Source organism: Grus americana, chromosome 15 (genome assembly GCF_028858705.1).
Source record: "Grus americana isolate bGruAme1 chromosome 15, bGruAme1.mat, whole genome shotgun sequence".
Classification (NCBI taxonomy): Eukaryota; Metazoa; Chordata; class Aves; order Gruiformes; family Gruidae; genus Grus; species Grus americana.
Window position 1 is genome coordinate 2,315,478 of NC_072866.1, and position 14,926 is coordinate 2,330,403.

Genomic DNA, 14,926 nt, shown 5'->3' on the forward strand with positions numbered 1-14,926 from the left:
GGTGACCCCCTGTCTCTCTCCCCCAGCTGTCCAAGCCGGGCCGTCTCCCCGACGCGGCCGTGCCCACCATCCAGAACGGCACGGCGGTTGCCGACCTCTCCTGGGACCCCTTCGACCCGCGGCGCCTCGCTGTTGGTATGCATACTGTCCCCAGGAGAGCACGCCGGGCTAGCCCCCCCACCCCCAGCACCAGGCACACCAGATCACCGTATTAACCACTGCCCATCCATTTTGGTGCCGCAGCGGGCGAAGACGCCAAGATCCGGCTGTGGCGGATCCCTGAGGGAGGGCTGCAAGAGACGCTGCGGGAGCCCGATGCTGTCCTCCAAGGTAGGGGGCATGTGGGGAGGCACACCAAGCACCCCACGTTGGGGACAAACCAGCCCGGCGGCGTCCCCATCCCGGCACAGGTGGGGACAGCCACGCACCACTCACCCGTACCAGGTCACACGGAGAAGATCTACTCCATCCGCTTCCACCCAGTGGCATCCGATCTCTTGGTTTCCTCCTCCTACGACATGACTGTACGGATCTGGGAGCTGAGTTCAGGCCGGGAAGCCTTGTGCCTGCAGGGACACACTGATCAGGTAAGGGATGACACGCTTGGGGACACTTTGAGGGGTGTGTTCGGCTGGGAAGGGGACACCCTATCCCTCTCCCCAGATTTTCAGCCTGGCCTGGAGCCCTGATGGGAAGAAGCTGGCGACAGTGAGCAAAGACGGACGGTTACGGCTTTACGAGCCCCGGCGCAGCCCTCAGCCTCAACAGGTACGATCATGGTGGCGGGGACAGGATGGAGAGCTGGGGGTGCGGGCAGGTGCCCGCGGGGGGGGGAACCCCCCCCCCGCGGGCACCTGCCCGCACCCCCAGCTCTCTCTGAGCAGGCAGGGTGACCTTCACCCCACGCAGGAGGGTCCGGGTCCCGAGGGGAGCCGCGGAGCACGCCTGGTTTGGGTTTGCGGTGGCGACTACCTCCTGGTGTCCGGCTTTGATAGGTAAAGAGGGGGACACACCTAGGGGTCCCCAAGGGACACCGTGCACCCGTGTGTGTGTCCCCATTGCCACCTCCCCGCAGCCGCAGTGAGAGGAGGATCCTCCTGTACCGGGCACAGGCTCTGCCCGAGGGACCCTTGTCCGTCCTCGGACTCGATGTGGCTCCTTCCACTCTCCTGCCCTTCTACGATGAGGATACCAGCGTTGTCTTCCTCACCGGCAAGGTGAGGGCTTGCACCCGCCAAAAAATGGGGGGCTACCTACCTACAGCACCCCAACAGTGCGGAGGGACCCTCCATGCACCCCCTTGCCAGCTTCCATCCTGCTCCATCCCCAGGGTGACACCAGAGTCTTCCTCTACGAGGTGACACCTGAGCCCCCCTATTTCCTCGAGTGCAACAGCTTCACCTCCAACGAACCCCACAAGGTAAAAGGGAGGGCCCGCCCTGTCCCTGTCCCTGTCCCTGTCCCTGTCCCTGCTCCCCCGCCTGTGCCATCAGACCTGCAGCAGGCCCCGCTCATGCCTCCGCCCCATCAGGGCTTTGTCTTCCTGCCCAAAACGGTGTGTGAGGTACGGGAGGTGGAGTTCGCCCGGGCGCTGCGCCTCGGGCAGAGCACCCTCGAGCCGGTGGCTTTCTGCGTGCCACGCGTCAAGGTAGGCAGTGGGGGCCCAGCTGTATTTTGGTGGGGGGGGAGGCTATAAGAGGCAGGGGACCCCCCTCAGTACCCCTCGCCCCGCAGAAGGAGTATTTCCAAGATGATATCTACCCGCCAACCCGCGTCTGGTGGGAGCCAGCCCTTGGCGGCAGCGCCTGGCTGGCAGGGGAAGATGGGCAGCAGCACCGCACCAGCCTGCGGCCAACCAACATGACACCAGGTGGGTGCGAAGGGGTAGGGAGAGGGCCCCGGGCCCACGGGGATGGGCGTGGGGTGGGCTGTGTGTGTCAGCTGTGGGGCAGAGCCCGCCTGCCCCATGGCAACGCCGCTCTCCCAGTGAGCGAGGCCCCGAAGGAGGCTCCGGCGCGGAAGTTCGTCCCTGCGTCCGTGTACCTGGAGGAGAAGTCTGACGAACAGAAGAAGGAGGAGGTGGGTGCTGGGGCACCCCAGGACGACCTTGCTGCAGGGCCCGGGCTGGGGGCGATGGCCCGGCCCCCCACGGCTTTGCCCTGCCTCCCTGCAGCTCCTGAACGCCATGGTGGCCCGGCTGGGCAACCGGGACGACCCACTGCCCCAGGACTCCTTCGAGGGGGTGGACGAGGCCGAGTGGGTAGGTGCTGGGGGCGGGGGGAACACGACTCCCGGGGCCGGACCCGCCCCGCCGCGCCCCTCACCCCCACCGGGCCTCCCGCAGGACTAGGCCGGACCCCGGCACTCCAAGGACCACGCCGAGGACCCCCGCGCCCGCCCGGGCCCGGCAGGGAGGACGAAGAGGGGGAGGAGGCGGCGCGGCGGGACCCGGCCCGGCTGAGGGGAGGCGCGGCAAGGCCGAGGGCCGCGCCCCGCACCAGGCCGGGCAGCAGCATTGAGCCCCGTGCCCGCCGCGGGCAGGCCCCGCTATTAAAACCGCTGCACCAGCACCCGTCTCCTGCCGTGATGCCGGGCCGGGGCGTGGGAACCGGGGACCGAGGCGGGGGGGGGGGGACACACGGCACCGGCACCGGGGGGAAGGCCGCGCCCTGGGCCTCGCCCGCCGCATGGGCCTCGCCAGCCTTCTGCGCATGCGCAGCGCCGCCAGCCAGCGCCGCGACCTCCCGGGCGGCGCAGCCGTCAGGGGGCGCTGTGCCCACCGGGGGGGAGGAGGGGGACGTGGGGCGCTCCGCCCAGCTCCGCTGGCGTCTCGGTGGCCGCCGCGACCTTCGCTCCCTGACCCCGTGACCGCCGGGGGCGGAAGCGGCGGCGGGGCCATGGTGAGAGGGGACGGGGGAGGCGGCGGGGCCGGGCCGGGGGGACACAGCCCCGGGGGCTGGAGGGACAGGGCCCGGGGAGGCGGAGGACCGGGCTGGGCACAGCCGGGGGGGCGGAGGGAAAGGGCCCGAGGAGGCGGAGGATGATGCTGGGCAGGGCCGGGGCGGGGGGACAGGGCCCGGGGAGGTGCGAGGGAGCTGGTTCCGGGTGGCGGGGCCTGGGGAGAGGGGCCGGGGCTGGGCCGGGCCGGGCCGCGGCGTGACAGCAGCCAGGGAGGGGCAGGGCCGGGCACGGGGAGAGGTGACGGGGTGAAGGGCCGGGCGGGGCCCGGGGCGGCTCTGACAGCAGGGTGTCCCCGCAGGCCAAGTACCTGGCGCAGATCATCCTGGTGGGGGCCCAGGTGGTCGGACGGGCCTTCATGCGGGCGCTGCGCCAGGAGTTCGCAGGTACGAGCCGAGCTGCCGCCGCTGGCGTGGTGCACATGGCGTCCCCACCCCTGCCCCCGCTGCACGGCCGTACCCCCCTTCCGCCCTTCCCCAGGGCACCCCATTGCTCCCCATCCCCTGGGGCTGTGCAGGGTGACAGTCGGCACAGGGTGACAGCAGTCAGTGACCGCATCCTGCTCCCAGCGGCCGTCCCGGCCCCACCCCGCTGCCAGACTCCAAGACGTCTCGGCAGCCCCGAAGGGCAGAGCAGGATGGTCCTGTGGGACACGGCAGCCCCAGCCCTGCCTTGCCTGCCTCTGCCTGCCCACAGCCCGGCTCACTGTGGGCGCCCCAAACAAATGGGTGCCCCCCTCCGGTTCCTGCAACCTCCCCAGCACCAGGGACCTCGTCTGGGTGACCCCCATGGGCTGGAGGCAGCATGAGGAGGGCAGAGGGTGAACCCGGGATCCGAGCACCTCAGAGCCCGTGGGCTTTGCTGCCTGGCCCCTGTCCAAGCCCCGGGGGTCCCCGGGGCGGGGGGGGCAGCATTGGGGGGGAAGATTCACACCCTCGGTGTCTCCGGGCAGCGAGCCGAGCGGCAGCAGATGCACGAGGACGCTCGGAGAGGCCCCAGTCTGCTGCCGCCTCCAGGATCATCGGCATCAGCCTCCAGGAAGCTCAGCAGATCCTCAACGTCTCGAACCTCAACCCGGAGGAGATCCAGAAGGTAGAGGCTCCCTCGGAGCCGGGCAGACACGGTGCTGGCAGGGCCCTGCCCTCCCCACGGCTGCTGCCCGGCATGGGAGGGGGACGGCTGGGCCCCGGAGGGAGTGTGGGTGCTGTGCTGGGCCCAGTTAATCCCAGTTTGAGGTTTCCCTGCCCCAGCTAGAGGAACATGCCGGCAGCTCACAGGCATTAGCAGCCTGCCAGCCGCAGCCCCTGCGTTTGCCCGGCGGTGCTGCTCAGGGAAGGGGATGTGGGCGCCTGTCCGGGAGCGTGGGGACACGCTGGGGGGGTTGGGCAGAGCCAGCCATGTCCCCAACATCGCACTCGTCACCTCCAGCACCACTGCGGGGAGCGGGAGGCTGCCGGGGTTCGGGGCTGGGGAAGGCGAAGGAGATGGATCTGACGGGGAACTTCTCTTTGGCAGAACTACGACCACTTGTTCAAGGTGAATGACAAATCGGTGGGGGGCTCCTTCTACCTGCAGTCCAAGGTGAGCAAAGGGCCCCCGGCCCTGCCCGGGATGCGGGAGAGCAGAGCCTGAGCGGCACCGTGGATGAGGCAGGGAGGGGGCAGCCCCGTCCCTCCCTGTCACCCTGTCACCCCGTCCCCGTGTCCCGCAGGTGGTGAGAGCCAAGGAGCGGCTGGACGAGGAGCTCCGCATCCAGGCCAAGGACGAGAAGGAGAAAGGGTGGAAAGCCGAGACGTGACTCCTGCCACCCCCGCGCCCCGTGTCCCCTCGCCCTTAACTTATAGGTAGCCAATAAATACCACGTCCTCCAGTGCCTGGCCTGGCTGCTCCGCACCCCGGGGAGGGAGAGGGGACTCACCCGCCTCTGCCCGCTGCCCTGGAGGGGATCGGCCCCTGCAAGGAGCTGACAGGGTTGGGGTTTGCCCTGGGGAGGAGGAGGAGGGAGGCAGCTGGGGAAGAAGGGGTGTCCCCGGGGCAGCAAGGGCTGCCAGGGCTCAAATGGCACCCGAGGAGGCTGCGGGAGCTATTTTCGTGGCGGGTTCGGACGCTCTTGGCCTGAGCGCGCGGATCCCTCTGGCTCCGTACTGCGGGAGCACCAGGAGCTCTGTGCCGTTCCCTTCTCCCACCGTGGGTGCGGTGGCGAGGGGCCGTGGGGGGACCCGCTGAGCTGTCCCCACCCACGGCTCATCCCGCAGACCCCGGCAGGGCTTCACCGGCACCGAGCCAGCCCGACCGGGAGTGTGGGGACCTGCCGGGGGGGATCCGGCAGAGCCAGCCATGCCCCCCAGGATCGCGCCCGTCGCTTCCAGCCCACCCTGGCTTTGTCCCCACCTCGGGTTCATCGTGGCTCTCGCCGCCATCGCGGACTGAAGCAGGAACTTACTTCAACTTCACTTTATTGTTTTCTTAATAAACTTCCTCTCCCCGGAGGAATATAGTGTTATAGTCGTTAGCTTATCTCTTACTTCTGCAGTCCTTAAACGCTATGCTAACAGCGATGGAGCCCAACAGGAGGAAAACAAAAACAACCCAGAAACTACGATAGAAAGGCACTTCGAGACCGTTAAAATACTGATGTCCTGGAATGTGCAACAACAAACCGACGAAGGAGCGAGGAAACGTACACCGTACACCGGCCGGGGCGGCCTGGTCGATGGCCCGCGGCCATGCTGGGGCTGTGGCAGTGCCGGGTGGCCGCCGCGCCCCGGCCCCAGGAGGGTGAGGGCAGGGAGACCGGCTCCCCGTGGGGCGCGCGTGGCCGGGGGCTCCTTCCAGCAGGGTCGGGGAGACACCCCCACCGTCTTTCGGAGAAAGCCGTGGGTGGGGGGGCCTGCCTGGCAGTGGGAGGTACGTGGGACCCCCCCCCGTGTGCGCCGGGGGAGGCTCTGGGCTCCGGCCGGGCACGCTGCCCGCTCCTGGCACCGCGGCAGAATCCCGCCCACCCCAACGCTGCCCCATGGCCCTGGGGGGGGCCTCACCGGGGAACCTCGCTGTGGGAGGGGCCGGCACGTCCCGAGGAGCGGGTGCCCCGCCAGCCGGTGCCAAGGCGAAACCGGCAGCAGCTCTGCCGGCACCTGGAGTCCTGCCCGCGCTGCCCGCTGCCCGCATGCGCTCGCGGTACGTGGTTAGGTATGAACGTAGCTAAACAGGGTGGCTCTGCCCCGGCGCGGAGCCGGCGCGGTGAGCGGCACACGCGGCCGTGTGCCTTGTCACGGGGAGGGCCGGGGAGGCGGCGAGGGGTCGAGGGCGGCCGCAGAGCAGGAGGGATGCGGGCAGGCGCCGGGCCGGTGTGTGCCCAGCCAGCTGGGCCTGGCACGGCAGGGACCGCGCCGAGGGGCCGTGGCTACGGCGTTGCCCGCGGCCGCGCTGGCTGGGTGGGGTGGGATGGCACGGCCAGGTACAGCTCGGGGCTGGGGGAGCAGTCGGTCCCTGAGCTGTCACCCCGCTGTCCCCACAGTGGGGGGCTGGGGGCTGCGGCCCCCTCACGCTGGCACCGGCGATGCCGAGGCCTCGGGCAGGGAGATGCCGAGTCGGCGGCAGCAGATGAGCCCAACCGGGGCCCCGTCGGAGCAGGGGGCTGGTCGAGAAATAAATAGCGGCATCTCCGGCTGCCCAAACGCGGGGGGAGCATGGGGACCCCCCCCCCCCATACCCCCATGGCTGCCCCCGGCACAGGGTTGCGGCCAGCTCCGGCCGCTGAGGGATTATTGCTTTTCTCAGAAGAGTCCGTTCTTCTTTCGTGACGGTTAAAAGCGCGAGTGAGGCCCCGCCGGGGCTGGGGGGGGCTGTGGTGAGGAGGAGGGGGCGATGCCCCCCCCCACCCCTGGGGAGCAGGATCTGCCCGCCGGGCCGGCAGCCGGCCCCGGGCATCGTCGGACCCCCACCCCCCCTCAATTGACAGCGGCGGGTTTGAGCAGCAGGGAGCCGGGGGGGATGAGCACCCAGCCGGGCGGCAGCGCCTCGGGGCTGCCCCCCGAGCTGACGCCGGCCGAGAGGTCGAGCACGGCCCCCGGCAGCAGCGCCAGGCTCTCGGGGGGCACCCGCGGCCGCCCCGGCTCCGTCCTTTCGCACCTCTCCTTCCGGCTCTCCGGCCCTTTGGCCGCCTTGGGCGGCCGCCCCTCAGCCCCGCTGCCCTTCTCCCCCTCGGCCTTGGCCCCGCCGGCCAGCAGCGACATGACGGGCAGCCCCAGCCCCGCCGTGAAGGGCGAGGGCAGCAGCGGGCTCTTGGCCAAGTTCAAGGGGCCGCCGTTGAGGGGCAGGACGGGGCCCGGCAGGGCGGGCAGGGCGCCGGCAGCACCGCAACCCAAGGCGCTGAGGTCGAGCGGTGCCGGCGCCAAAGGGATGGGCAACGCCGGCAGCCCCGGGGGAGCGAAGAGGGCGGCAGGGTTGGGGATCACGAGCTGTGCCCCGTTAACGTAGGGCACCTCTGCCGAACCCAGGGGCGTTTTGGGAGGCGGGTGAACCTTCAGCATCTCCGGGTGCTCGGGGGAGACGAAATGGCCGTGGGCTTTGATGTGCTTGCGGAGGGAGCTGGGGTCGGTGTAGCGCTTGTGGCAGCCCGGCATCTTGCAGGAGTAGGGCTTCTCCACGTAGTGGGTGCGGGTGTGCTTGAAGCGGTCGCTGGAGTTGGAGTAACGCTTGTTGCAGCCTTCGTAGGGGCAGATGTAGGGCTTCTCACCTGCGGGACGGCACAGCACCGGGTCTGCCAGGGGCACCGCCAGCCCGGCCGGGTCCCCTGTGTCGTGTTCCCCCCCCGCCCCAAGCCTCCCCGCTCCCCGGGGCGAGCGCGGTGGCCGGCGCTGACCTGTGTGCGAGCGGTTGTGGATTTTCAGGTTCTCCAGGCGGGAGAAGCTCTTGTTGCAGGTGGGGCAACGATGTGGCTTCTCGTTGGTGTGCGTCCGGATGTGGATCAGCATCTTGTACCTGCCAGGGTCGGGGGGACACCAGGGGGGTCAGCCATGGTCTCCAGGGCATCTCCTTGTCCCTGTGCCCTGGCTATGGGGTGCGGGAACGGGGACATCCAGGCAAGCACGGTCATCCAGCACCCCCAGGACCTCGCACCCTGTGCCCGAGGGATGGATGGATGGGTGGATGGATGGATGGATGGAGACCTCCCCCTGCCCAGCCCATGGTGCTGGGCTCCTGTCTCCCCACAGCGACTCAGAGCAGCCCCCCAGGGACCCCGGAGCCCCCCCCAGAGACCCCCTAGCCCACCTGGCGTTGAAGCCCCTGCCGTGGCGGGCGCAGCCCTCCCAGTGGCAGCAGTACCCCGCGTCCTTCTCGGGTTTGACGTGGAAGTCATTGACGTGGTCCACCAGGTCTTGCAGGAGGTCGAAGAACTGGTTGCACTGCGGGCGGGAGGCTGGGGGTGAGGGGGCCTGGTGGGGTGGGCACCGGGGGGGGGCCAGAACCCCCACCAGGGCCAGCCCCTGCCCCTCATCCCCCCCCAGCCCCCCCCGTACCCCATGCACAGCAGCACCAGCATGTGGGGAAATGGAAACGGCCCTTTGCACGGCCCCCCCATCCCTGTATGACACCCCCCCCCCCCCAGTACCTCTGCACAGCCCCAGCTTCCCCATCACCCCCCTCCAGCCCTGACCTGTCCCTGCCTGCCCCCCCCAGCCCCAGAGAGCTCTGCCATGGCCTTCCAGCCCCACGTCCCCTCCTCAGCCCCAAAATGCCCACGTGGCCCCCCCACTCCCACCTTCCCCCCCCCTCCTCGCAATGCCCCTGTGTGGTCTCCAGCCCCATAAAGCTTCCACATCCCCCCCCCCCCCCAGCCCTCCCATTCCTCCCCACTGACCTTGGACCAGCGGCAGACGAGCTGCTTGGGCAGGGGCAGCTCGGGGGGGAGGCGTTTCTCCTTGCTGGGGGGCAGGAAGGCGGCGGGGGGCAGGTGCAGGGCCCCCCCCGCCCCCAGCGGCAGGAAGAACTGGAAGGAGCTGGGAAGGCCGTCGATGTAGCGCAGGGACTGGAAATCCTGGAGCAGAGCCCAGGGAGAGGCGGGGTGGTGGGCAACAGAGCCCCCCCCCAGAGACACCCCCCCCCAATTCAACTCAGAGCCACCCAGAGATGACACCTCCCCCCCACCCACCCCCGGGATGCTGCTGGGGTCGGGGGGCACAGAGTGGGGGGGCCATTGACCCCAGGGTGTGTGTACACACCGGGGGGGGCTGCGTCACCGGCTCCGGCAGTGCCGGGCCTGCTGCCAAGGTCGGGAGCACCATCCCGGGCACAGTCCCCATCGCTGGGGACATCTCGGGGGGGGGGGGGGTACCACAGCCATACTTACGTGGGGGGTGAGGGGGCCAGGCAGGTCCCCGCTGCCCTGGCGCTCAGGAGAGAGCGAGGCGCTGCCGGCCGGGGACTCCCCACCGGAGCGGGGCGAGAGGCTGAGGTCCACCACCGGCATGGCGGCAAAGTGCCCATCCCGTGGCTCCACCAGCCTGGAGTGTGCCAGGAGACCGGGGGACGGCGAGGCCGGCACTGCCCGGCGACCCCCCCGGCTCCCTCCACGGCCATCCCCGGCCGGCGGGGCATCCGAGCGCTGGGGACCACGGGGTCTGGGACCGGGGGGACCCCGCTTCTCCCGGGCAGTTCTCAGCTTGGAGATGCTCAGCTTGAGATCCAGCGGCTCCTCCAGCGAATGCATGGTGCCAGGGTGGGCGCTGCGGGGGACACGTGGGGGTCACTGTGGGGATGGGGGAGGGGGGGGAGCACCGGTGCCACCCGTAGCATCGCCCCAGCCGGGCCCCACGGCGATGCCCATCTCTGCTCCGGGCCGGAGGCCAAGCGGGTGCCAGCGGCCGCAGCGCTGGCACAGGGACCTCGCCGTCCCTTCCAGCCACCCTGCCGCGGCCCCCTCCCGCAGCGGGCAAAGGGCAGGGCACGGCACCGGGGGCCCCCACGCTGCCCCCCCCCCCCAGTGTCCCCAGCGTGTCCTCTCCATGTCGCCAACCCCCGGGGCCGGCACAGCCCCTTGGCCGATGACCAAACCCCGCCGGGAACTGCCAAATCCCCCGGACACCCGTGGCCCCGGAGCTGCCGCGTCCCTGTTCCGTCCCCCCCACCCCGTCCGTCCGTCCGTCCCCGCGGGCTCGCCCCGGGGGGGCCTTTCCCAGCGGCGGCGGAGGGCGGTGGCGGCCACCAGCCCGGCGGTGACCCGGCCGGCCGAGCCCGCTGGCCCCAGCCCCGGAGGCGGCAGAGCTTCCTCCCCCGCCGGGGCCCCTTCCCCGCCGGCCAACGCCGCTGCCTGCCGGGGCCGGGCAGGGGCTGCCTGCGGCACGGAGCGGCACGGCGCGGCACGGCACGGCGCGGCACGGCAGGGCTGCTGCATGCAAGCGCACACACACCCCCCACCCCCCCTCCATTTCACAGGACGTGATAGAGGACCCCGGCCCCCCCACGCCACCGACAGCCCTACAGTGCCCAGCCGTCCGGCTCAGCCCCCACGTCCCCACCCGTGTCCCCTCCCCAAACCACCACCCCCGCGGCTCGGCCGCCACGCATCTGGCAGGCAGCTGAGAACGGGCAGCTCAGTGCAGCAGTGAACGCCCGACCCTTAGCACCCCCATCAGCGCCTCCGGTCCCCCGGCCGTGCCCCCCCCCCCCCCCGGCCCCCCGCACAGCCCGGGGCAGGATGGGGGTGGCCGAGGGGCCGTGTCGGGGGGGCACGGCGCACCCAGCACACGTGGCAGCGGGCCCCCATCCCCACCCCACCCCGGGGGGCCCGGCCCCCGCCCTGCCCCGCCGGCAGGGCCCCCCTGCGCTGGCGGGGGTCCAGCCCGGCTCAGACGCTGAGGAATGCGGAGGAGCCGCAGGGGGCGTGGGGCCCGGCCGGGGGGGGGGGGCGGCAGGGGACCCCCCGCCTGCACCCCCCCACGGCGATGCCCTTGTCCTGGCCGTGGGGCTGGTCCCTGTCCCAAGCTCCCATAGCCAGAGGAGCTGCCCCATAGCTGCCTGCCCTGCCCTGCGGGGGGGACATCTTCCTGAGCCCCCCCATGGCCATGGGGCCTGCCCCATAGCGGGGTCCCTGCCCGAGCCTCCACCTCCCCCCGTAGCTGTGGGGCCTGCCCCACAGCAGGGTCCCATCCCTCGTGGCAGAGCTGCCCTCCTGAGCCCCTACAGCCATGGGGCCTGCCCCACAGCAGGGTCCCTGCCCTCCAGGGGGTCCTCACCCTGCACCCCCCAGGGGGTCCCTGCCCCAAGCCCTCCATGGTTCTCCGGCTCCAGCCACCCCCACGTGCCCCACAGCCTGGTGGCACAGCTCGAGGAGAGGTGGGTGGACGGCGGGCAGGACCCCACGGCCGGGATGTCGGATCCAGCGAGACCCCCAGCTGAGGAAGCGGGATGGGGCCCCAGCAGCCCCCCCAGACATGGGGGTCCCACAGGGGGGACGAGTGAGGCATCAGGGCTGGTTCCCACCGTGGTGGCCGTGTCCCCACGTCCCCAGTGAACGGAGTTTGGGGGGGTCCCGGGGCGGGCAGTGCCGGGCGGGGGGCTGCGGCCAGCCCCGGGTGGGGCGGGTGGGAAAGGGGCCTCCAGCTGCTGACGCCACGGCTCCCAGCGCGGCCGCGGGCAGGCGGGCAGGCAGCTGCCAAACCACGCGGCCGCGCCGCCGCCGGCGCTCCTGGGAACCGGCCCCGCTCAGGGCCGGGGCACCGCGGGGGCCCCGCCAGGATGGGGACGGGGACGAGCCCCACGGTGGCTTGGCCGGACGCCCTGGCCACCCCAGCACCTGCGGCCCCCGCGTGAGGCCCCTGCCTGCTCCTGCCTGCTCCCCCCCCCCAAGGCCTCTCCTGCCCGCGCCAGGCGCTGCCAGCCCAGCCCCAGCCCAGCTTCCCCTCTGGCCGCCCAGCGAGTCCCCCCCCCGCCGCGCCAGTTCAAACCAGTCCGGCGCGGCGCTGGGCCCAGGGGCTTCCCAGTCCGGGTGGGGGCCACTGGGACAGAGCCCAGGCACGGGGGGAGCCCCCCCCAGCTCTACTGGCTGGGGTCCCCGGGGGAGCCACCAGGCCCCCCATGCCGCCCCACCAGCTGGCAGGGCTGGGGGACCCGGGGTGACCCCGGTGCAGCCGGCGGGGTGCCAGGTCTCTGGGCCACCTCATTGCTGGCATGGCGGGGTGTCCCGGACCCCCCTCCCCCCAGCCCCAGCTACAGCACAAAACCCGCCAGGAACAGCGTGGGCACAGGGGGGCTATGGGGCAGAGACTTCCTGGCGGCACGGGGGGCTCAGGGATGGCAGCAGCGAGGGATGCCAACGCCCGGCCTGCGCCACCCCAAGAGGGGACGGTGACCCCGGGGGCTCAGCGAGCCGGGAGCAGTGCCAGCGCCGCAGGCAGGCAGGCCTCAGCCCCCCCCCCATGCACCCCCCCGCCGCGGCGGCGCGGCTCTGCCGACACTTGGCAGGGCTGGCAGCAGCAGGCTGGCACCGTGGCGAAGGTCGGGCAGCCCCGGGAGCCCCCCGTGCCGGGGCAGCATAGGTGGGCGTGCAGGATCCGGCCCTGCTGCCCCGGTCACCATCCCCACAGCCACTGGCAGGACACGGGCCACCGCGGGACCCGCTGTCCCTTCTGGTCCCACTGCGGACGGTGCTGGCACTGCCACTCCTCACCAGAGCCCAGAGTGCCCGTTAAGGCTGGGGGGCGGCGGGGAGCACATCCTGCTGGTGGCTCCAGCTTGTCACGGTCCCCCCGGCACCCACCACCCCACGCCGCTGACAGCAGCCCCCAAAGGCGTCCCCAGGAGGGGCCGCGGCTCTGGTCCCCAAGCCGAGGCCAGTGCCACGGTCCCCGCTTCCCGGGTGCGTGGCAGCCGTGGGGACCCCGGCGGGGGGCTGAGAGCAGCCCACCCCCCGGGGAGTGGCCCCACGGCGGTGCCACCAGCAGCACGCACCCTGCCACCTCTGCCTGGGGACACGGCCGGACCGTGCAGGGACGGGAGCGGGGCTGGTCCCCCATCTCCCAGAGGATCGGATTGGGCTCGGCAGCAGCGCGGGCCGGGGTTGGGGGGACACGGGGACCCCGGGTTAGGGGGGCTGTGGTCACAGCAGGGTGACAAAGGCACAGGGAGGGGAGGTGGCCGCTTGCAGAGGGGTTTCTCCACGCGGGGCAGGGAACGAGCCCCTGCAGCGGCGCTCAGGGACATTGGGGACAATTTGTGGCAGCGCTTGGCCCCCGCTGCTGGCCACCGGGGTGTCACCCTGGCCAGGCCACCAAAGCCCCCAAACCTCCCCCATGCCCCGGGTGCCGGCACAGCCTGGGCTCGGCCACCCCACGCTTCGGCCCCACGAGGCCGCGGGACCGGCGGCCCCAGTGATGGGGTGACCGGTGGCACCGCCAGCGTGGGGCCGGGGCTGTCCCGTGGCCAAAGCCACCCCTTTGCCGTCCCGAAACGGTGGGGACACCGGTGGGTCCCCAGGGGTGGCCGCGGCTGGGCAGAGCCACCGAGCACGTCCCCACCGCAGCCCCCGCCCCACAGCCAAGGTCAGGACACCCGCCCCGGGTGCAGGGGGACAGCGGGTGACAGCAGCCCCCCAGCCCCCGAGGTGTCCCCTCACTGCACACCCCCGTGGCCCCCCGGGGAGCCCCGTGCTCCCGCTGCCTCCCCCCTGACCCCCCCGCCGTGTCCCGGGGCTGCAGCGGGGCCACGTCCCCCTCCCAAACCGCTCCCCACGGCGGGGGGGGGGGTGTGGGTGCTGCAGGTGCCCGGCCAGGGACCCCCCCCGCAGCCCCACGCCCCCCGGGGCAGGGTCCCAGCGCTCCCCCCGGGGCGGGGAAAGGAAGGGGCTTCCCGGGAGGGTCCCCCCTCCGGTGGTGGCGGCGGCGGTGGTGGTGGCAGCATCCTCCCTGCCCCCCCACCCCCCGCCGCCTCCGCGGGCGCGGCGGCGCGACAAAGCGCCGGTCCCCGGTGCGCGATCGTACCTGCGGCGGGGGCTCAGCGCCGGGCGGGGAGCGGGGCTTGGCGGAGCGGGCCCCCCCGCTGCCGGGCCGCCGGGCCGCTCCGCCACATCTGCAGGGGCTGGGGGCGGGGGCGGCGGCGGGGCTCTGCCCCCCCCTCCCCGGTCCCCCGGGCGGCGGCGGCGGAGGGCGGCGGCGGGGCGGGGGCTCTGCCCGCCGTGATTTATGGCCGCCCCGCACCGACCGGCCCGGCCCCGGCTGCGGGCGGGAGCTGGGCGGGGGCCGGGGCCGGCCCCTCCCCGCCGCGGGGGGCACCGGGGGGCACGGCGCGGGGACACACGCACACGCACCCCACCGAGGGGGGAGCCCCGCCCTGTGGGGGGGACGCGCACGGACACGCGGGGACACCACCCCCACCACCCCCCTCCCGCGCAAGGTCACCCCGGCGCTGCGGCAGAGCGGAGCCCCCCCCCCCCCCCGCCCCGGGTGTGTCCGTGTCCCCCCCCCCCGGGGACGTGGCGGGGCGGGGGGGGACCCCCGGCGGCGGCGCAGGAAGCGAGGGGCGGCGCCCACCGGAGCGGCCTCCCCCCCCCACCCCGCACCGGGGACGGCGTGTGGGGGGGGGGGTGTCACACCGTGGAGGGGGGGGGATCCCCCTCCCCGCAGGAGCGGCGCTGTCCGCGTGACGTCACAGAGCGCAGTTGGCGTCACGCCTGGCGGGGGCCTCCGCATGACGTCACCCCCGGGGGGGTTGTCCCGGGGCGCCGGGGCCGCGGCTCCTTCCGGCGGCAGGATGTGGCGGGGCCGGCCCGGATGCTGCAGCCCTCACCGGGGGGGGGGGAACTCCCTCCCCGGGGCCCGGGGGGGGGGGCACTGGCCCACGCGGGTGGCCGGGGGCACGCCCCACCCGTGGGGATTTTGCGGGTGGGGCGCAGCTGCTGTGTCCTCAACAACCCCGCCACAAAAGGGGACACACACACACACGAGTGGGGGAGCAGCACTGTCCTACGCGG

General features: G+C 72.7%; 2 protein-coding genes across 7 annotated transcripts in view; one reads left to right on the forward strand and one right to left on the reverse strand.

Annotated features, from left to right (window-relative positions):
- Nucleotides 1-5,361, forward strand: part of LOC129213161 (mitochondrial import inner membrane translocase subunit TIM16-like) — a 40,622-nt gene extending 35,261 nt beyond the window's left edge. For 3 of the 6 annotated variants that reach the window (XM_054842726.1, XM_054842725.1, XM_054842727.1), the window contains 12 exons: nucleotides 27-135; nucleotides 244-330; nucleotides 445-587; nucleotides 664-768; nucleotides 910-995; nucleotides 1,076-1,217; nucleotides 1,331-1,420; nucleotides 1,532-1,648; nucleotides 1,735-1,870; nucleotides 1,988-2,079; nucleotides 2,174-2,260; nucleotides 2,345-2,570. In XM_054842726.1, the coding sequence (XP_054698701.1) occupies nucleotides 27-135; nucleotides 244-330; nucleotides 445-587; nucleotides 664-768; nucleotides 910-995; nucleotides 1,076-1,217; nucleotides 1,331-1,420; nucleotides 1,532-1,648; nucleotides 1,735-1,870; nucleotides 1,988-2,079; nucleotides 2,174-2,260; nucleotides 2,345-2,350 (1,200 nt within the window). In that variant the 3' untranslated portion in view covers nucleotides 2,351-2,570. Of the gene's footprint in view, nucleotides 1-26; nucleotides 136-243; nucleotides 331-444; nucleotides 588-663; nucleotides 769-909; nucleotides 996-1,075; nucleotides 1,218-1,330; nucleotides 1,421-1,531; nucleotides 1,649-1,734; nucleotides 1,871-1,987; nucleotides 2,080-2,173; nucleotides 2,261-2,344; nucleotides 2,571-2,808; nucleotides 2,901-3,259; nucleotides 3,345-3,910; nucleotides 4,051-4,473; nucleotides 4,540-4,669 lie in introns of those variants that run through there. The other 3 variants (XM_054842730.1, XM_054842729.1, XM_054842728.1) reach the window with 3 other exon arrangements.
- Nucleotides 5,362-5,397: 36 nt separating this feature from the next.
- GLIS2 (GLIS family zinc finger 2) lies at nucleotides 5,398-14,323 on the reverse strand. The gene is made up of 6 exons (XM_054842733.1): nucleotides 13,938-14,323; nucleotides 9,311-9,686; nucleotides 8,822-8,998; nucleotides 8,233-8,366; nucleotides 7,823-7,941; nucleotides 5,398-7,696 (listed from the first exon to the last, which is right to left on the reverse strand). Exons 2-6 carry the CDS (start codon nucleotides 9,668-9,670, stop codon nucleotides 6,909-6,911), a joined length of 1,578 nt encoding a protein of 525 aa, XP_054698708.1. The 5' UTR covers nucleotides 9,671-9,686; nucleotides 13,938-14,323; the 3' UTR covers nucleotides 5,398-6,908.
- Between the last annotated feature and the right edge of the window lie 603 nt (nucleotides 14,324-14,926).